This window comes from Trachurus japonicus, chromosome 9, assembly GCF_045865225.1.
Source record: "Trachurus japonicus isolate A0001 chromosome 9, Traja_1.0".
Classification (NCBI taxonomy): domain Eukaryota; kingdom Metazoa; phylum Chordata; class Actinopteri; order Carangiformes; family Carangidae; genus Trachurus; species Trachurus japonicus.
Window position 1 is genome coordinate 34,338,546 of NC_140915.1, and position 21,771 is coordinate 34,360,316.

Here is a 21,771-nt window from a genome sequence, read left to right on the forward strand (position 1 = left end):
GGAGCAACGGAGGCGGCTGGTCTGGCAGACAAACTGGCTTGTTCAAATGCCGGTTCAAATTAAAAGGGCCTCTGAGGGGGCTTTCACACCTACCTCGTTTGGTCCGGACTTTCGGACTTTCCAGATAGTTCGGATTAAATTGACAGGTGTGAAAGCTCCCCAGGACCACGGTCCGGACTAAAGACCGAGTCTTTGGTCCAGCCTCAGGAGGTGGTCTCGGTCCGGACTATCCTGGACCAAGGTCCGCTGCTGCGTAGTGTGAAAGCAGTTTTTTTGGAAGGTTCGAACTATCAGACCAAATACAGGAAATAACGTTAGATTTGCTCGTGCCGAAAAAAGTAAATAAACAGAAAAAAAGGAAAGAGGAGCCGCGGCAACCGGCGGCAACACTTGGGGAGAGGAGGAGATCATATTATATCCAGATTTGGTCAGAGGGATGGGTGTGTCAGTGTAGGCTACACTTGTAAACGTTTACACGGAATTAAACAGTATAGTGTTTAATATAAATCCCCAAACGATACATGCATTTTTTTCATATAGGCCTAGGCCAGCCTATTTTTTTTTATACATTGACCCGAATATATATTTTTTCCGCCGAAAAAAGTCTGAAAAAGACGGATATTTATCAGCGGGTGACACCAAACAACGTCTGCCCCAGCAAGTCAGAGCTTTTATTTCTCTCACACACACAAGTTACCTGGAGAGATGCAGCCGCATCTGACAGGAGGATTGCGCGTGTGTGCGCATAGCGTGTGTATTCCCCTCCACTACACAAAACAGCTGATCGCTGATCGCTGCCACTCTGATCAATGAGAGCATTTCGCGCGGCACAACCCTCTTTTTTTCTCTCCTTTCATCAGCTCTAAACTCACTCTTCTGCACCGCGATTACAAACCACAGCGTGCTTTCCAGCAGTAGGCTATATTTTTCTTTTTTTACACATATTTTTATTTTATTTTTTTCAGAGCACTTTCTATGCGCTAACGTCAGACGCACGCTCATCTGTCGGGCGCATGACGTCTGTCCGACTACCCATTTCTCCGACCACCCATTTCTCCGACTCCGACCATACATTTCTTTATTTTTGCGTCCATCAGTCCGACCTCCCACTTCTCCGACTTAAGTAGCCCTAACCCTTAACCTTACCCTAAACCTAACCTAACACTGTAGGATGGGTAGTCGGAGAAATGAGCCGTCGGACTTGTGGGCAGTCGGACTGACGTATGCTCCCCTCATCTGTCATGACGTCGGTAGATCCTTTAGTCCGCTGTCATAATAGCAGTGTGAAAGCGAACTTTACGGGACTATATGGAAACAATGTAACAAAAAAAAAAATTAAGTCCGGACTATTAGGTGTGAAAGCGCCCTGAGACTCACAACTTGGTTGACAAATTAAATCAATTGTGAAGCAGCTCTAGCACCAGTCCAGGGGCCTCATTTATCAAAGAGGGTGTAAAACTGCTACTAAAGTTTTGCGTACGGCGAAAAGACAAAAATGGCGTACACCCGAAATATTTACACCTTTTTCAGATCAATCAAACTGTGCGTACGCACAACTCTCCGCATTTCCCTTTGATAAATCACACCGGACCCAAGAATGGTGCACACGTGAACACACCTCTTACTCCACCCCCGGAACGCCTATATACAACTATATATGGTCAGCACGTGCATATTTAATTAGCCATGTGTGCTCTGTGGAGCGGCTACAAAGTGACAACAAAGTGACAACGGAGACAACGGGCGGAGGGCGGGGGAAAGAAGCGGAACTACATACAAGGCGATATCGGGCAATAAATCAGTCAGAAAAATGATCTTGCATTTTAATAAGCTACAATAAAAACAAAAACCTCCCAAATCTCAACAAACAGGAGCAGAAAGAAGAATAATCTTATGTAATCTGCCCCTTTATCCCAGAAAAACTTTTTTTTTTTTTTTTACACCTAGATGTTAAAACAATAAGCAGGATTTCCACGATAGATTACTTTGAACGCCTTTCCACTACACAGTTACAGCTCTACTGGACTCGGTTTAGGTCTTTATTCTCTCGTCAGCTCCAAACACACGTGCACCTCGTTAACTCAGGTGACAGAATAATAACAGTCTAGGCTGAAGATCAGTGTGCGCTGCTGCCGGTGTGTTTTTAAACTTGGCGAGTTCGATCCTTGTCGGACGTCACACTAGAGTGTGTAAAAGCAAAAAAGCAAAATCCTCAATCCGCTCTGTTTATCAATTAACATAAAGCCTAGTGTTATTATAGAGCGGGTTGGATTGCCAGCATCAACGGTCCACCACTACCACAATTACTTCAAAAAAATCCTCTGTGCTCTTCTCAATGTACTCCGCTCCTCTCTCCCTCTCACACTGCAGTTCTCTGACTCAGCAACGGTGTCGCCAATTCCTCCTGTTCCTCAAAAAAGGCGTAAATCACGGTACGCCAGGGTCAAAATGGGTGTAAATGTCCGCACTTTTCCCCGTCAGGTTTTGGCTTGATAGATCCCAAATTTGGCGGAGAAAAGTGCGTACGCACAAAACGGGGGAAAAAGGGTGTAAAAAAAGGTGTATCCACAATGATAAATGAGGCCCCAGAGCTAACATCTAGGTGGAAAAGGGGTATGAAATGTTATCATAGGTACTAAAACAGAAAGACAGAATTTTACAACTAAGAATTTATTGTATGAGATACCTGACACTGAGCATGCAACTACACTCCTCAGTGATCAAAGCTCCCATTGTCATTGATGGAAGATTAAATTTAAGTAACTGTACTGTGTGTGTGTGTTTTGATTTGGAAGCAGGCTTCACACTGGCCACTGTGCTGAAGAGTCAGTCAGCTTTCCATCAGTTCCTGGTCAAGAACCTTTCCCTGTCCAACGCTACAACCAACTTCCTGCTCAACATACCAATCAGCGTCAGAGAGGTGATTCACACCCACATCACTTTGCTGTCTGTCGTGCTCAGTTTCATCCACTTTGGCACAGGAACAATCCAACATTCCCTGTGTGCATAGTGTTGAAGTTGAAGGGTTGTTCTTTTGTTTGCCTACTTGTTCACTATGTGTTGCCATACAATCTAATCTAATCTGTGTGGGCACTACATCAATGAATGAAAGAAATGTGTTTACCGTCACTTTTGTTCCGACTCGAACAGGTAACAGTACGGTAGGTCTCTGTTTCTGAACCTTTGAAAGTACAACTCTTAGGTGTCAAGCAGTGATTGTTTTACCACTGTTAAGTACATATTTGGATGGCTAATTTTTACTTTTACTTGAGTAATATTATTCTAAAGTAACAATACTCTTACTTGAGTACAATTTTTGGCTACTCTACCTATCTATATCTTATCTCCTTGTGCCTTTTCTTGAACGTGTTTTACTGTCTCAGGATCCTCCAGCTTGACCCTCCTACTGTCACACTCATTACTCACACCCCCTTAATACCAGCTCCTCTCAACTCATCTCTAGCTTTACAAGACAACACCTAGTCTCTGATTCTGTTTGTGATACTGATGGATGGGATCTCAGGGCACAGCTGGGGTGAGCAGAGTCATTTGTTCAGGAACTTCAGAAGTGTCTTTTAGCTTTTTGGAGTTGATGTGGTTCTGTTGGCTTCATCGGAGTGTGATGAGAGTCACCGTCAAGTTTAAGGCCATGGAAAAAAAAAACTGCTCCGTCTGGGCTGGGCGTGAACTGCTGCTCCAATTTTTTCCCTGGTAAAAGGGTTTTCTTGGGAGTTTTTCCTCAGTTGATGTGAGGGTCTAAGGGCAGAGCATGTTGTTATGATGCTCTGTAAAGCCCTTTGAGAAAAACTATTTGTAAAAATGGGCTACACAAATAAAATTGCCTTGCCTTGCCTTGCTGAATTTAAGTACCCCAGGACCTTGTTCATGAGTGAGGATAAAATCAAGTGTGGACAGGTGGACAGTGGTTGCCCTTTCAGGAGAATCTGAAATTAGCTCAAAATTATGCACAGAATCAAGAAAAAGAAAACTAAATGTCCAGATTGTGCTCTTTAAAAGTTACCGGCAAGAAAAGAAAAGTCTTTACAATAGCGCCACCATTAGTTCAGTTACTGTGAACTTCATTGTCTGAGTGGTGGGTAATACTGAATCAGTGGCGTATGCTGGTCTTTCAAAGAGGGGAAGCTCATTTTCGGCACACAGTATATCATAAAATGTGTCCATTTATTTAAAGCCCCCCCCCCCCCCCCCCCCCCCCCCCGTCTTGGAGCAGTCACCCCTGCTTTGAATATATCTGCAAAGTTGGGTTTCTGTATTTCTGTTTTGAATTTTTTATCTCTTCCTCTGTGTGTGTGTGCATACTATAGGTATACAGTCTTATCTTTGGTACCTCTCTAAAAAATAAAGGCGGGACGCAAAGTTGGACTGAGGGGACAGACGATACCAGACACATACCTACAGACAGAGTCCTTCATGTGGTGGTGAGTTTATATACCCATGATTAATTGAACTTTTCACCTTGAGCTGCTCGTCTGCATAGTTGGCTCTTTTTGAGTTTTCCCTCCATGTAGCAGACTGGATGGGGTGGTGTGACATGACTACGCAGCCACAGCCGGGATAGTGTTTTTTTTAGGGGATGGTGCATTAGTAAGGAGAGAATTAAACAGGGGACAACCAAAATAACCAACGCAGGCAGGATTATATCAGTTAAAGGTTATACATTTTGGTTTTGATTATTTTTAGATTAATTGCTCAGCTCTACTAGGTGTGCATCAACAAAAAGAGTGAGACATCGGATTGGCTGCAGACGATCCTCTCTTAGAAAAAATGCATTTGTGAGATACATCAGGGGAGTCTCAAACCTCGCACACAGATGCAGGGAAGTTAACAAATTAAAAGCACTTTGTAAATGCAGGTTCGACAGTTTATATATTAATATAACAACCTCCAAATATGTATTTGATGAAAACTGCAAATACTTTTACATGCGTACATTTGTGAATTTCAACTGTATATTTTAAAAATAAAATATTTGTGTGTTCATCACAAATATGTTAAATCTTTTTTTATATATGTGGATTTTCTTTTCTTTTTTTTTTTACTTATATGAATTTAAACATTTTTGTGTGTGCATTCAAAATGTTTTTGTGTTTTGATATACAGTATATTGTATTTTGTCTTTTATTGTCTTTATTCTTTATTAATTTTGAGACTGTTCTAGCTCCATAGAGGTAACAGGTTTTTAGCTCTTTCAGCATGCGGTTGAAGACATAGTGGAACATTCTTGTGACATCGCCATCTGACTTTCAAATGCTTGTGGTTGTGGTCAGACTGTTTGGGACAATAGAGAAGGAGGTTAAAGGCACAGCAAGACGTGGATGGCCTTGAAGCTATAAAGTTTCCTCCATTCATTCTAATGTCTACGACTAGATTTATATAGAACAGCTCAAACTAACTACGCTATATTCTTACAACAGCAAGCAGTGCATCAAACGGCAGAGAGACAAGCCGCTTATTTCTATCGTGTGATATCAAGGAAATATCTATGACCATAATAACCGATAATAGAAAACAATCTTTTTTTGTTTTTTTCGCAATCTCAATTGGAGCTCATTGTATCTGCCAGGCTGAAATGCCACTGACGCTGTGATTGGGAGAGAGCGCTGGGTGACGCCACATGCCAAAACGTAAATTCAAAATTTAAACATGATTTGCAGTCCGCAAAAAAATAAAAATGTATGTATGTTATATTAACATTATTCCTGAGTCTCTGTGACATATTAGGGTGAATTTACGAGTATTTTCTTTAGTTCCTTTAATGAAAGGTCATCAAATTTCACACCTGTGTCCAGAGTGGACCTTTTCCTCTAATTGAGTCTAATTGAGTCTTTGCTACATTACTTTTCCGTGGTTCCAAATCCTATCACCGGTGTTATCCTCAACACAGACCAGATATAACTTGAACTAGTTCAAGCCCTTCCATTTCTACAGTTAGGCTAACTCTATTTATCAAGATTGATAAACTGAGGATTAATTGCATCCTGAGGTTACCTGTTGATACCCAATAACCATTTCCTACAAGGCAATGCGAGCAAGGCAAGATTTTGGCTGACCATGCCAAAATACTGTAGGTGTTGTCACTGTTGGCATTGCTGTCCATGTCTGCCTAACTACAGCCACCACTGACCTCATTGCTCTTCACAAAAAGACTGCTGATGTGAATATCTCCAAGTAAAAATAATCTTGAAATGTGCTGTTCTTCCCATATCTCATGTATCAATCTGCTTCTGTCTTCCATAGGGGATCCTATTGACTGGAGCCATGCTGGAGACCCTCACCTGTGGTGAGGGTGGGGCTAGTGAGCTCAGTAATATCCTTTTGGTGCCTGAGAAGCAGCAGCCTTTGTTGCAGGCCTATCGAAATGCATTGTGCAGTGGAGGGGAGGGTCAAAGGTCGGAGCGTTTCAGGCAGATGAGCCTTGAGCTGAGAGAACAAATCAGCACACAGAGTGTCACTGAGAAGGTACAGCTACTTGTCTGACTGACTGTTTTGTCACAAAATAGTAATACACTACTAATGGATGTTTTCCCGTTCCTAATTCTTGTTTTTGGTTTATATGGCTCTTATTTGAGTATTGTGGAGGCCAAAGCGTTTACAGATAGTAAATTATTCAAACAATTCCTTACCTTGTAGAGTCATGTTACATTAAACAAAACCTAAGAGGCAAAGACTGAGGAGTTACTGGTGATTCTTTAAACTAGTCTGTTCAGTTATTAGGCTTCATTAGACATCACAGGACTGTGTGGGCACAGGTAGACACATTTTTATGCCATTCAATTTTTTACTTTGGGTTAGGGCTGTGCAATTGATTTAATTCTGATCCTGATTTCCATTTTGGCTCCAAACGATCATGAAACTAATATAATTGGGGAAATACATTTTTTGGTCATTTTCCGCTGTGTATTGGGATATAACTAAACTGGCAATATAGAAAACCGTCCTCATATCCCTAAAGTGGTAACTCTGTAACAACAACATGGTTCTACAAATGAATGATTGTTCATTGTTTGACCAACATGTGTCAGTTAATTCACAAAAGCAAACGTAATTAGCCATCGTTGGCTGGTAAGTTAGTTAGCACCTCTGACCTGTTGTTGCTGTTGCAGTTCGTCGTGATCCCCATTGTGGATGTGCAGGATTCGCTTTAAAGATCCCATATTATACTCTTTTTAATCAATTTCACACAGCTGTCAGACGTCCAACTACACTGTATTTGAAATGTATTGCCCCAAACTGATCCGTGGTCCTGAATTTCAGCTGTCTAAAGTCGCTCAAATGAGCTCTACTGAGAACAGGCTGTTTCTGTGCCTGCACCTTTAAATGCTCCGTCTGTCAGCGGACTTGCCTGTTACACGCCCCTCTCAGGGAGAGGATGTGGCTAACGGTAGCATGCGCTAATGTTTACGGGTGGATATATCGCTATGGCCAGAGCGATTGATGTCGTTGCAAGCGCGGTCACGTGGTTCATATAGCTCCCAATAGTTCCAAACTAGGCTTGAAACAACGTTCAAAACACACACAGCCAGTATCACATCTAAGCATAAAGTCCACTAGCTTAATGCTAATGTATAATGTAAAACCCTATAGACGGGCTAACAGAAATTAGCATCGCTATCACCATTTCGCGGCAACAGACAATTGTTTTAATTCTGGCTTTAGCGCTGTTAACACGTCACAGTTTTAATATTTTTTCATGCGAGAAAGTCACAGTTTAATCCAGAGTCTGTGGTCAGTTTATAACGCTTGTTAGGAAATTTGCTCCGACGTTTGTTTTGGGAGAAGTGCAGAGTCTGCCCCCTGACCGGGGACCAGGGCAACGGCTGTCACAGCAGCAGCAGCTGGTCTGAGCTGATCTGCCTGGGCCAACCTCCGTCCCTATCCCAGGGGAGAAAACGAGCCAAGTAACTTATTTAGAGGTTTACCGCTGGCTGGTTAAATTCTTTTTAGGAGATTAATGTTGGTCTCATTGATGAAATCTAACAACTGTGGCAGTCGCATTAGTTTGTTTGAATGAAAAGTGAGCAGGGCTGCCTCTCGGCTACATACTGAAATCACCACATTTACTTAAAATAAATAAATTTGTTACAATGAACCGATCAGTCTACAATAAATTTTAATTTGTTAAGTAATATGGTTACTGTACTCTGCAAAGATTATTACCACTTTATGACTTAAAATTGGTCGGTATTTCATCAACTTAGCTCAGGAGTTTCTTGCTGTGCAGCCATAGAAACAGGCATGGTCCAGCGAGTGTTCTCGTGCAGAGGGGGCCGGCCTATGCAATTCACTCCCGTTGTTACGTCACCACAGGAGCTGAGTCTGAGCAGCCTGTAGGAGCACCGTTTTACCAGTAGGTGGGCTGCAGAGTCGATGCAGGACCCGTTTGCTTTCCTCATTCTAGGAGTTGGTAGGCTCAGGGAGGACCAGTTTATATATGTAGAGATCAGAAAAAAACTGTTTTTCATAATATGGGACCTTTAAGGTGGTATCTGCGCCACTTTAAACAGTTCTCAGTTAGAATGTGTTTTTCAATAAATGTTCAATAAATGCATTATGTTTTCAGAGTGAAAGACATAATTGTGTAAATAATCCTGATTTCAATTTTGCCCAAAATAATCATGATTATATATTTTTTTCCATAATCAAGCAGTCCTACTTGGGGTCTTTATTTTCAGTGTGGTCTATCTAAACTGGTTTTAGTCACAGATAAGATCAAACACCCAACACATAATTTAACATGGGCAGATGAATCCCACTGAGGATAGGTACAACAGCATGTATTTCATGTAGGCCTATAGTAATCCAAGGTGAAAATAAAGTTTTCTGCAGTTTAATGGAGATGTGGCTGAGGCCCTGTTCCACCCTAATTGGTGGAACAGCTCGGGGAGCATTGGATTGCAAATATGATTACAGGCTGTAGGTGGGGCCAGAGGAGTTGGATTATTTCCTAAATTACCCATTTCATGTACTACTATCAGAATATAGTGACAGTTCTAGCAACTATGTCTAAATAACTGTTGCTTTAAAATACATATCCATGCGAGTCTTAAATAATCACTTGTGATCAAATCTTATAATATGCAAATATAGACATGTATGTTGTTTTCATCCAGGCTGACAGATAGGTTGTGTTGACACTTGTGTTGGTGGAACAGAGAGCGGAAGGTGCTGAGAGACTGCTCTTCTCACAGCTCTACAATGAAACATATAAAATATTATATTTTGAGAGACTGTGTTGAAATGTTTAATCCAAAGCAAGGCTTAACAGTTTGCCTCTCATTCACCCATTTACATACACACTGTCACACAACACTGGCTGCAAACTATCATGCAGGGTATATGATGTACAGTGGAGCTGTTGGAGCAATTTTTTTTACTCACTACTACCCCTCCACCTCCACCCCCAGCTTGATATGGAGAAACCCAACTCTTGGGCTACTGTCTCTCAGTCACATCTTGGGGCTCTACTGAAGGACCTGGCAGATGTAGAGAGGCTTCTCAAGGACGTGGACCTACTCTCAGGCCTCGCTCGCTTGCTGCCCAAAGGAGCTTGTACTGGTCGATCTCCAGCCTCTTCTTTAAACTTGACCTGGCCACTGAACTCTACCACATGGGGCCCCAACACAACAGAGATTTCCACAGAGGAGGGGGAGAAAGGATCAGAGGGAGGAGGAAAGCAGGAGGATGTAGAGAACCCCCATTCTCAGTTTTCAGCATTTGTACAACTCTGGGCTGGACTGCAGCCGATCCTGTGTGGGAACAACAGGTGGGTGTAGAAATTAACAAATGATGACATGATATTTGTGATTGTGTGAAGAAAGGTTTGTTCACATTGTACAGAATGAATTAAAGAGGAACTATGCAGGATTTTTAGCTTAATTTAACAGCTTTCTAGCAATTCTGACGGTTAACCGATAGGTCACACCTGTAAGGGAAGGCAAGGCAAGGCAATTTTATTTGTATACAGACAAAAAAAACAGTTTATAACACAGAATGTGGAAAACATATAAATGTTAACAAGAGCTGATGATGGCAGCTTCTGGTGGGAGGAAAGGCAGGGAGAGCAGCCCAGCTTAATGGGAGTACTGGATGGCAGACTGGTTCATGGGAAGGGAGGGCAGGCTGGCGTAACAGCAGGGGAAAAGGGGGGTAAGGGGGCAATGCAAGCCGATCCAATGGATCTGTGGGAACACAGAGAGAGTGCCAGACAACAAGGCCAAACTACAAAGTGCAAAAGTGCAGATAATGATAATGACAGTTTAAAATGTGCAAGAGGAGAGGGCTCCATGTAACCAGATGTGTCCCCCAGCAGTCTAACACCGTGTCCTAACTGGATGCGACGCGAGCGAGCATCCGACAATCGCGTCACATCTGACGCTCTCTGTCCACACTGAATCCATGCGCATCAGCTGTGCGCCCGTCCGCTCGACAGACTGGAGACATAACTACCCGGTTAAAAGATGGGTGAATTGTGCCTTTTAAACAGAAAACAAGTTTCTTGAAATATAGAGCCAACAGCAAGTTGTCTCTATAGTGTAGGAACACAAGTAGCAAAAAACATAATGCAGGGTTTTCTGTAACATTATAAGATGGCGCACTGCCCCCCGCCCAAGATGAATGAAGAGGCTATTAAAAAAAAAAAAAAAGTCCGCTAGTCTCCTTGAAGCGGCTGCACCGTGACCGCGGTCTGCTCCAACTGTCTGGTGTCCCCATTGCGCACCACGCGTCTTTCAGTCACTTGTCCAAGTTCTCCTTTACTTTTTTTTTTGAGACAACACTCTCTCTCTCTCTCTCTCTCTCTCTCTCTCTCTCTTTTACCGGCTGATGTGCAGGTCTGCAGCAACCCAAACAAATGCACATGTAACTGTTGACTGGCTCTATTCCAACCACATGATTGGTTCGGCGCGGTGGAAATCTCAATATCATTGGTTATTTGTATTGTCTGCCCAAACATGGATGAATGAAACCTATTGACCACGTCTCATATTTCTATCGAAGAAAAGTTATTTCACAATTTATAGATCGTTTTATCACCCAGCCCTGGGTGGGCTATTGTCCCCCTCCTACCTGGGAAACAGGAGGGAGACACAGCTCTAACTACACAACACGACAAGCACTGAGAGCCGCATGTTGCAGTGACGTTAAGATAAAAAAAAAAACCCCGCAAATAAGCCGACGAAAAGATGCAATTTGCCACTTAACTTCTTGTCGATGTAGGCTATTATTTGCGGGGGCTTTCTGGGGATCTGGTGACAGTGGAGGATCTGGGACTGATTCACTGTGGACCACCACCAGTCTGATCAGGTCCATGGCAGCACAGCAGCTGCAGCACTGCCCCGCTGTCACATTCACACATACTCTCGCGTATCAGCGCAATCTTGTTTACATTACATTAAGCCGACATCAAGAGAATAATGAGACGCGATGGTAAATTAATTAAAATTAAAGTATGATAACGTACAGATATAAATATATTTGTTTCTGAAAAAACTATCATGATTTTGGGGGGCATTGGTCAAATTGGCCGCCGCTAATTTCCGACACTGAATGCGACGCGAGCGACAGAAATAGAAACGGGGCGTCAGGCTTTTTTCGTCGGGCATCGCGCTGCGTCACTTGCGGCCAGTTAGGACATTACAATAGGAAACCATTAATTTAGCAGCTGTCGCTCGCTCGCGTCGCATCCAGTTAGGACACGGTGTAAGCCTATAGCAGCGTAGCTATAAAATGGTTCAGAGCTACCTGAACCAGTCCTAACTAAAAGCTCTGTCATAAGTCTTAAGCCTAGACTTAAATGTAGTTAGAGTGTCTGCCTCTCTGACCCATGGAGAGAGCTGGTTCCACAGTAAAGGAGCCTGGTAACTGAAGGCTCTACCTCCCAGTCTGTTTTTAGAGATACTGGGAGTCACTAACAGACCTGCATTCTGGGAGCGGAGTGCTCTGGTAGGACAGTAAGGAATGATGAGGTCTTTCAGCTAGGATGAAGCTTTATCATTAAGAGCCTTATAAGTTAGCAGAAGGATTTTGAAGTCCATTCTATATCCTACAGGAAGCCAGTGGAGATAAGCTAAAGAGGGAGAGATGTGCTGTCTCTTCCTAACTCCTGTCAAAACCCTCGCTGCAGCGTTCTGGACCAGCTGGGGACTCTTTAGAGAGTTTTTTGGACATCCTGACAAGAGAGAGTTACAGTAGTCCAGCCTAGAAGTGATAAATGCATGCACCAGTTTCTCAGCATTACTCTGGGAAAGGATATTCCTAATCTTAGCTATACTGCGCAGGTGGAAGAAGGCGGTCCTAGTCACATGTTTTATGTGGGAGCTGAAGGAAAGGTCCTGGTCAAAAATGACTCCAAGGTTCCTCGCAGTTGTACTCGAGGTCAGTGTGATGCCATCTAGAGTAGCGATCTGATTAGAGAAAGTGTCCCTGAGATGTTTAGGTCCAAACACAATTTCCTCAGTTTTATCTGAATTCAGTAGCAGGAAGTTAGAGGACATCCAGGATTTAATGTCTTTCAGGCAGTCTCGCAGATTGATTGAGTGCTTCCGGGTTATGTCACCTAACGGGAGCATGTAAAGAATGAAGAGAATTGGCCCTAAAGATGAACCCTGTGGCTCCGCTTCTCGGTGTGTCCCCGGCCAGCTAATAATGCACATAATGAGTGGGCCAATGTACAAGACAAAAAACATACCAGTATGCACCCCTTTCAGGATTAGATCCCCAGTCACCTATGCCAAAGGCAACTGTTCTACCCACTGTACTACCACGGAAAGCACCTCACAATCTTATGCCTACACACATACAGATAATCTGTCTGATTTTGCCCTGATTTTCCCCCTTCCGACTACGGACAAAAATAGCCTGATTATCTTATGCCCTGTACACACTGCGATTTTGGGTCGTCGCAGACGAAAGACGACCATCGTAGGAGAATCGTGACGAAATCTTTGGTCGTGGCTCTAAATTGGCCGTCTTACGTCGCACTGTGAGACAGGTTCTTGGACTGCCGTTTGCAGCGTCTTGCGACCAGAGACGACCTGCGATTTAATTCTGACAGTGTCAGAAAACTGCCAGGACCTACGTCTACTAATCAGCTGATAGACGTCTATAAGTTTTACTATGGTGGCGCAGATGACACGGATGAGCAATTATTTCCGAGTAAATAGTCATTCAATTAAAAAAAAAGAATAGTTTATGTCTATGTCTTGTCTGGAAAAGTGTTTGCTCCCTTTTACTGTCGCAGAAGGAGGAACATAGGCTACAACCATCAGAAAAGTTGTGTGTGAATTGTAACTATGTCAGAAAAAAAAAAGAAACCCATGTGCGGACTGTGATGAGAAGCGGTCGCCTACCGGAGAACATTGACGTGTTTACGCCGGGAGAGGTGACCTACATTTTGCTCTTATTATGTGACGGTACCGCTGTGATGTTCTCAGGTACCAATACATAGGCCGTGATTTCACTTTTAAAGGGACAATGAGGAGTTTTGGAAAAGCAAAGTGTTTTCACACTACATTTATGAGCCTCCGCGCACCGTGAAATTCTTTGACCGGCGCAAGACAGACTCATGTTTTCATTCATCAAGAATTAAAGTCAGAGGTTCAAAGACGATCACATACCGTCGTAGTTCCGACCATAAATGGTGATTCTGCGGCGTTATTCTCATAACTCGCCACTAAACCAAAAGTAAAACACGCTGGTCGGCTCGACCAGCATTTCCGCCACCACTAATAATAACAAAATAACGATAGAGACAAAACAATATATTTATCAAAAATGGGCCCATTAACAAGTGTGGGTAACGTAGATTCATCCACATTAATATGAGACTTTTTTGAGATTGAGATTTGTGTGTACCAATCTTTCGAAATGGCAGACCTTTTTCAGGTTCAGAATGGCGCCCCTTTCTCAAAAATAATTAAGAGCCGGCATCTAAAACATGAAAGTAAAGCGTTCGGAATGGTGGCCCTGATGTAGGCATCTGACCAGTCTACGTGTACTGCAATGCAATGCACCCATGACCTAGTCTCATCATAACCAAAGATGGTTTAGAGTAGTGAAGTATCTTTACCATGTACCGTAACCATGTTATATAACTTAATAAAATATATTAAAATTTAAGGCAGACTGATCGGTTTATTGTAAAACATATTGTAAAACATCTCGTCAATGTGGGGATTTGTGTACATAGGCTACAGAGACCCGCAGCACTGCGCCTCTCCTCCTTCTCACATCTTCACTTTTCATTCAAACGAATGCGGCTGCCACAATTATTAGATTTCATCAATGAGACCAACATTTATCTCCTAAAAAGAATAACCACCCGGCGGTAAACCTCTAAAATACCTGTGGGTATGTTTATTAGTGATCGTTTTCTCCACCGGAATGATGACGGAGGTTGGCCCGGCCAACGGGCTCTTCAGACGGGCTGCTGCCTTTGTGAGGAGCGGCTGCTGCTCTGGCCCTCCGGTGGTACGTCGCTGCTCCCACAGGTAGAGCTTCACTTCTCTGAAATGAAAATAGACCAGATGAAACGATCGCTGCAGGGCGCGAGCCGGCGGCTCGGTTAACATGGGCCGTGTGTATCCGGCCGGCTAATAATGTACAGTGTGCTAATACGATAATATAATATAAGACAAAAAACATACCAATGTGCACTTCTTCCAGGATTCAATCTCTGGTCACCTCGTGTGGCAGTCAACTGCTCTACCCACTGTACTACCACAGCAATCAATCCATATGCTTTACGACAACACTTTTAACCATCTTTTCGAAATGGGACACCTTTTTTCAGGTTCGGAATGGCGGCCCTTCGGAATGGCACACTGGAACTGTATGTTTGAGCTGAGAAAGACAAAATATGGTTATTTCCTGTGTTGTGCCTGATAATCAAGCAAATAGACTTATTACAATATCGTAATTGCAATCGCAATATTTTCCACCATAATTTGCAATTGCATATTATCAAATCGTGCAGCACTAGCATCAACCTGCTAATTTCAGTGGGAAGGTGGCTTATGATATCAGATTCAGTGAAAGAGCACTCAATTCAAGCCTGCGTGGCCTGGTCAGGTTGAATACATTTGGTGCCTGAGTTGTTCTACACACACACAGAGGAGATTGGAGTGTGGGCAATGGTAGTGGGGTGGGGGATCAGGCCACTGTGAGAAATATGTATGCACCACTTGTGGCAAATCTTTAACAAATGCTTCTTGTTGCAGGATCATTGAGCCAGAGGCACTGAAGCAGGGGAATATGAGTTCTTTGGGATTCACCAGCAAAGAACAGAGGAATCTAGGATTACTGGTTCACTTGATGACTACAAATCCCAAGATCCTTTACTCCCCCATTGGTTCTCAGGTGGATAAAGTGATCCAGAAGGCAAGTGCACAGCTATATTTTTGGTCCAGGTGTATGAGCAGGAATGTTCACTACCATGCTCATACAGGGCTTTTTCAAGGGCTTTCTCCACATGGATATAGCAGTTAGCATTTGATGGTGAAGGCCATGAGGTTGAAAGCTTGGGTAAAAAGACAAGATCTAGACTTTGATTTTAAAATGATTGATGAATGATTACTTAACTAATCACACCAGCATCAAGGAAATAAGGAAGAAAGAACATACATTTCCCAGGCAGAACAACTGTGGGAAAACAGGGACAGATTGCAACCCCATGGTGACCTGGGGCCTTATTAGGCGAGGTCAGGCAAGTCTATTGGTATACGATTTGCCGGGGTGGGTGAGTGGATTTACCACCTCTAGTGTACCTTCGATGTCGCCCCGTCTGGTCATTCATTTTTTATCCCCGGGGAGTAAAGGTGCGTTTCCACTGAGTTCCTGGTAAAAGGAGGGGGTAGGAACTACAGGAACCGTCCCGTCCTCTCTCTCAGCCCTCTCGGTGGCCGTGTCTCCACTGCAGACTGGACCCACCGGGTTCTTATGGCGACATGAGACAGTTTCGATCATCACGTGGCTGTTGTGCAGCGTTTTTTTTTTTTTTTTTTACTGCTCTTGTTGTTTTTTTCCGGCAATATAGACGCCTTCCAAAATGAATAAATAAAAAAAAAGATGGGATTGCCATCTCGATCGTCACGTAATCCCGCAATCGTGTATTTATCACACTCCTTTTTTTTTTTACCAGGCCTACTACTCTCGTCTTTTACTGATTTATTCTCTCTTTTTTCCGGCCACCTCGTGTTTTTAGTAATATTGGGTTTTTAAAATGCCGTTTATTTCGGGGCTTTCCCTTAGCGTCACTTCCTGCTTTGAGTCTGACCAATCAGCACAGAGTAAATCTCAAGCTCCACCGGGACTTTTTCAGGGCTGATCTGAGTTCCTACCCCCAGGCAGGGACTCTGTTCGGCCCCGTAAAGTTTCCTGTAAACGGCCCTGTGGGGGAGGTTCCTGCAGTGGAGACACACACCAACGGTCCCGGCCCCGTAAAATTACCCCGAAGTTCCTACAGTGAAAACGCGCCTTAAGTGATATTCTGTGTTCTGGTTAAAGTCCTACAACCCATTTAATCCCACTGGCAACAATTAACAACTAACCAACATGAAATGAAAAACATCTTACATGTGTTATGTGTCATACATATTATGTGTTAAGGAGGTCTAAGAAGTGAAATGCATGCACTTATTTTGCAGGGAAAAATGTGGGATTAAACGGGTTAACGGTAGAACCACAAGCCTTCTAATCCCCCCTACAGTATAAGCGTCACAGCAGTCTCCCAAAACAGATTCCGGTCTTCTGTACTGGGTCCAGCTACAGGTTTGAGCAAATAAAAGGTGGTCTCAATTAGGCAGTTCTATGGAGCTAAATCGGGGTCAAATGTTTTGTACTTGAAAAAGCAAAATTTGAAACTGAAATTTAAAGTTTTGATCTTGAATACATCAACATATTCCAAATAAAAATAAATGTCCAAAACGTTTTTTCAGGTTAAATATAATTATGATCAACTTTGGTAATTCTTTTGAATAAATCATTTATTTTCATTTTTCACTTTCATATGTTTTGATTTTTGATTTGATTTTGATTTGATTTTCACGATGCACCCACTTTATTCACACACACACAACAAAAATCATAGTTGGCTTGATAGTCACAAGGTGTGTGAACTGGTTTCCTGGGGAAGCTAACTGAAGCTTGTGGTATTGATATTTGGGATCATATTTCTTTTAGTTGCATGTTTTATCTTTTCAGATTCAGATCTTAGTTTTTTACAGTTTCAAATCTTTTTTTCAGTTTCAGATCTTTCTTTTTCAGATTCAGATCTTTCTTTTTCAGTTTCAGACTTTTGACCCTGATCTAGCGTGGGGGGGGCGGGAACATAGTATCTAAAATCTCCACACATTATGGCCGCGAAGTGGGCCACCAAATCATTTTCAAGAGTAGGCTATGATTTTTATGGAATTTTAAAAAATTAAGTACATTATAATAGGGCTGGGCGATAAAACAATCTCCAATCGGGAATGGGAACGGCACCGCTTCCTGCCGTGAATGTAGCTTGTTTGAGCTACAGCTGCTAAAGGGAGGAAGGATGGAGTGAAAGTTGGAAAAGAGAGAGGATATGAGTGGAAGTGGAGCGGTTCATGAGATGAGTCAGTTTGCCTGTCACGGGTCGTCATGTGTTTGAAGCCTCGCACCGGAGACCCAGCCAGCGAAATATTTTTTTATTTTGTCGGAGGCGGAGGGTTCAGTGTCCGGGAGAGCAGCAGAAAAAGGAGGAGAAAACTCCGATTGAAAACACAGAGCTGCTCCTGTCGTTTATTCTGTAGCATGTTGGCTCAGCGACGGTGTGGAGAAAATGCACCAAGGCTCCTGTAGATGCAGATGTGTGTGTCTGTGTGCAGGATTGTATGCGCTGTAACCTAGGGCCAAATTGCAGATGGCCCGCGGGCCGTAGTTTGGACACCCCTGCCTTAAGATAATGAACTGACAGTAATTTTCTGGTAGAGACCAGAATTCATGGTTCCATCAATTACTGCAAGTTGTCCAGGTCCTGAAGCAGCAAAGCAGCCACAGACCATCACACTACCACCACCATGTTTAACTGTTGGTATGATGCTCTTTTGATGAAATACTGTATTACTTTTACACTAGATACAGGATGCACACCTTCCAAAGAATTCACATTTTTAGTCTTGTCAGTCCACATAATATTTTCCTAAAAGTCTCTGGGATCATCAAGATGTTTTTTTTTCATAGTATTATGTGTTGTATTATGTTGTTTTTTTTTAGATCTCTCAGCCTACTTTTACTGTGTCAGACAGGTTCTACTGAATGATTTCTTGATTCAACAGGTCTGGCAGTGATCGGGCCTGGGTGTGGATAGTGATATTAACTCATTGAGTGCCATTGACGTATATGTACGTCAATCAAAATCCAACGCTTGAGTGCCATTGACGTACATATATGTCAAACGCAGTTTTCTGCGGCTGGTTAAGGGGGACGCTGTCGCGCGCACTGTGAGTAATTTTGGGGCTTCTGGGATGTGTAGAATGAAGAAGACTGTAGATCAGAGCAAGAAGTGAAGAAGAAGGAGAAGACGAGCGCGATCGGTACGGAGTTAAATAAGTTGGAAAAAGTTTCTATTTCTAGAGAAAAACGACGGGCAGAACCCGGAACAAGGGGTGAAGGGGTGAGGGTGCAGCAACTGCAGGAGGAGAAGGAGGAGAGCAGGCATCACTCTGCAGAGTCGGACTCCTACTTGTTGTATTTTAGTTTTTTTTTTTTTATTGTACAAAGAAAAAACATGTGAAATTAAATTTTCAGATGTCTTACATGTTTTTGAAGCCAAAATTAAAACGGATAAATCACAGTTTTTCTTGAGAGACTCTCTTTCACAAAAATGCATTTTTCTCAGCTTTGTCTTGTGGTCTTTTTGGTGCAACTAGGCTCTATTCAACTTAAGATAAATCAAGAATGGAACAAGGTACAAACAAATGGTTTTTTTCCCTAGTTAAATAGAGAGTCTCCTCTTTCCTTTGAGCTGTTTGGTGTTTTCAGAGTCATAGTACAAAATATTCCGTGGGTCTTGAAATATTACTCAAAATGACCCAAAACGCTGGCACCTGGCACTGACCATTTTATAAAAGGGCTGGCACTCAATGAGTTAAACTTAGCTTTCCAAAAAAAATGTAGTGGAGTAGGATCTTACAAAACAGGAAAAAGATGTCCAGGGAACTCAGAACTAGGCTTGTCCAATTCAAGATCCTGAACAGAGTCTATTGGACCCCCTCCAAGCTATATAGAGTTAAGTTAAAACAAAACCCAGACTGCTGGAGATGCCAGAGCGGGGAAGGCACCTTGACTCATGCTGTGGAGCTGTCAAAAAATACAAGACTACTGGTTTGAGATTCATAATAACGTCACAATGATTATAGGACATGATATTCCCTTTTCCCAGAGGTTGTATATTCTGGGGGACCCATCCCAACTTGATGACCTCCCATCCCACGTTGTCCAGGTGGCACTGATGCTGGGGTGCAAACTTATTGTTTCAGAGTGGAAGGCGTCATCGCCCCCCCCTGTCAGCCTCTGGCACACTCATTTAGCCAAACTGGCTGCATTGGAAGGCCTATCATACAGACTAATAAACAGAGTGGAAAGCTTCAATTTGAAATGGGAACGATACTTGTCCAATATGAAAGACCCTGTGTAGGAGATATGGTAACCAATCTGAACACGACACCTAGCATCGCTGAGCATGTAACACGTTATGATCTGTTATTATTATTTGTCTTTTACATCCCTCTCCCTTTTAAAAAATTTTTTTTTTAACTAATTAATTCATTTTATTGTATTGCTGTTGTGCTGTCCTGTTTTATTTGTTAGATTGTTCTTGTCTTGCTTTTTTTTTTTGTTTTTCTCCTTTTCCTGGAGTGCAAGCATTGTATAACATAGTTTATTGCTTACTTTCTGTATACAAGTCTCAATATTGTTTTGTAATCAACATTTCCACATGTGTGATATTCAAAAATCCCAATAAAATATTAATCATAAAAAAATTCACTCTGGAGGTTAAGGGTGCTTCTTCCTGTCTTTTAATCACTTTCCTTTTTCCTGGGCGTCTGCCTTACCAGTCCACAAGACTCCCTGCTGGCTTTTTCCCACACTGCCCCACTCCTTCCACTCACGTCAAACTTAAGCGGCAGTGTAACCAGGCAATCAGTCAAACATTACACAGTATGGCAGCCTCTCAAATCTCAGAAATTGACCACAACAGTAATATCGCAGCATCTAGTGTCCATTTTTTGCTCTCTTAAACAAAACTGTATTTTATAAGATTTATTTCTTTACTTTCTTTACTACGTACTAATGTATATATTGCAAGACACATGCACATTTTTTTTTAAAGCCTAATGAGACTTTTGAGGTTTTCTGTGCAATGTTTGTCATTGTTTTTGGTTAATACATATTGGACAAGGCAAGACAATGCAGGTTTATTTGTATAGCCCATTTTCACAAACAGTTTGTCTCATAGGGCTTTACAAAGCATCATAACAACATTGTCTTCCCTTAGACCCTTTGTGTGTTGGATTTTCTGATACAGTCCCCCATCTGTGCCAGTGTGCAAAAGATGGTGGAGACACTAGAGAATATGTGAGGATTGTGGTTGGAGAGATTAGTGTATTCATACAAAAACTAATGGAAATTTATTACACCTAGGCAAATGAGACATTTGCTTTTGTTGGGAACGTGACACACTACACCCGGGTGTGGCTGAATATCTCTGCCCAGCTCAGGACTTCTCTGGAGGAGGGCCGACTGCACAGCCATCTGGTGTGGCTACAGCAGGTATACATGTCTGTACTCTGTAATAAATAATCTTTTGACAGAAATTATACAAAACTATCACATCATGGAAAGGTCATTTTTAGGTTGTGTGTTTACAGATCTTTTTTTTTCTTTCTCCTCTTGTTCCAGTTGTCCTCAGAACTTAAGCAGCACCCTAAGATGTTGAATGGCACAGACAGTGAGCTGAGGCAAGGTCTGATGGAAGGAAACTTCAGTCTTCCCAACACCTCGACTTTGCTGGAGCAACTGGACACCATTGATAATGCTGCCTGTGGCTGGACGCACTTCATGTCTAAGGTTGGTGTTGTTGCTGCTGAGATTTTCTTTTAAATCAAACTAATAATGTTAAACAAAATCCAGTTTAAAAAAGAACAAATATGGAACATACTATGTGGCCACAGACAAGATTTACTGAATTTTCACATGCATTGTCAACTGTGTCCACTAGGTGGAGGCAAATCCACACAATAATAGGATGTCTGTCTGAATCAGAACAGAATGAAAATGTCACAGAAATTAAATGATTGTGAGTCAAGAGTAATGTTGCATGGTGTGTAAAGGGATGACATGACAAGACAACACTATCAAAGATGGCAAATGAAAATTGATCATGAGTATATTAACAGCAGGCAGAAATGTGGCTGAAAATTGTAAACATTACTCCAGATCTCTCTCGATTTCACAAAATATTTCATCAGTTTTAAGACACTGGCACACATGGGCATGCTTCATGTCAATGAAAACCTCAATTATTTTAATTTCAAGAAAAAAAAGGCAGCTCAAACAATTGCAAATGTTCGTCAGTACAGACTGTTATACTTATTTTCATCCATCCACTCTGAAATAACCCCAGGGTAGAGGGGTCATAGAACAGTCCGTAAGACCCCTATCAGATGTAAAAACAAAAAAACAATTTCCCCCAAATTGGGAAATTGTTTTTTTTTTTTTTTTTTTTTT

At 42.3% G+C, this 21,771-nt stretch overlaps 1 protein-coding gene across 1 annotated transcript in view; it reads left to right on the forward strand.

The window, feature by feature from the left end:
• Positions 1–21,771, forward strand: part of abca2 (ATP-binding cassette, sub-family A (ABC1), member 2) — a 127,677-nt gene that overhangs the window by 29,058 nt on the left and 76,848 nt on the right. Inside the window, exons 5-11 of the mRNA XM_085787608.1 lie at positions 2,799–2,920; positions 4,326–4,439; positions 6,259–6,480; positions 9,426–9,784; positions 15,237–15,396; positions 20,686–20,814; positions 20,944–21,111. Coding sequence (XP_085643734.1) covers positions 2,799–2,920; positions 4,326–4,439; positions 6,259–6,480; positions 9,426–9,784; positions 15,237–15,396; positions 20,686–20,814; positions 20,944–21,111 — 1,274 coding nt within the window. The remainder of the gene's footprint in view (positions 1–2,798; positions 2,921–4,325; positions 4,440–6,258; positions 6,481–9,425; positions 9,785–15,236; positions 15,397–20,685; positions 20,815–20,943; positions 21,112–21,771) is intronic.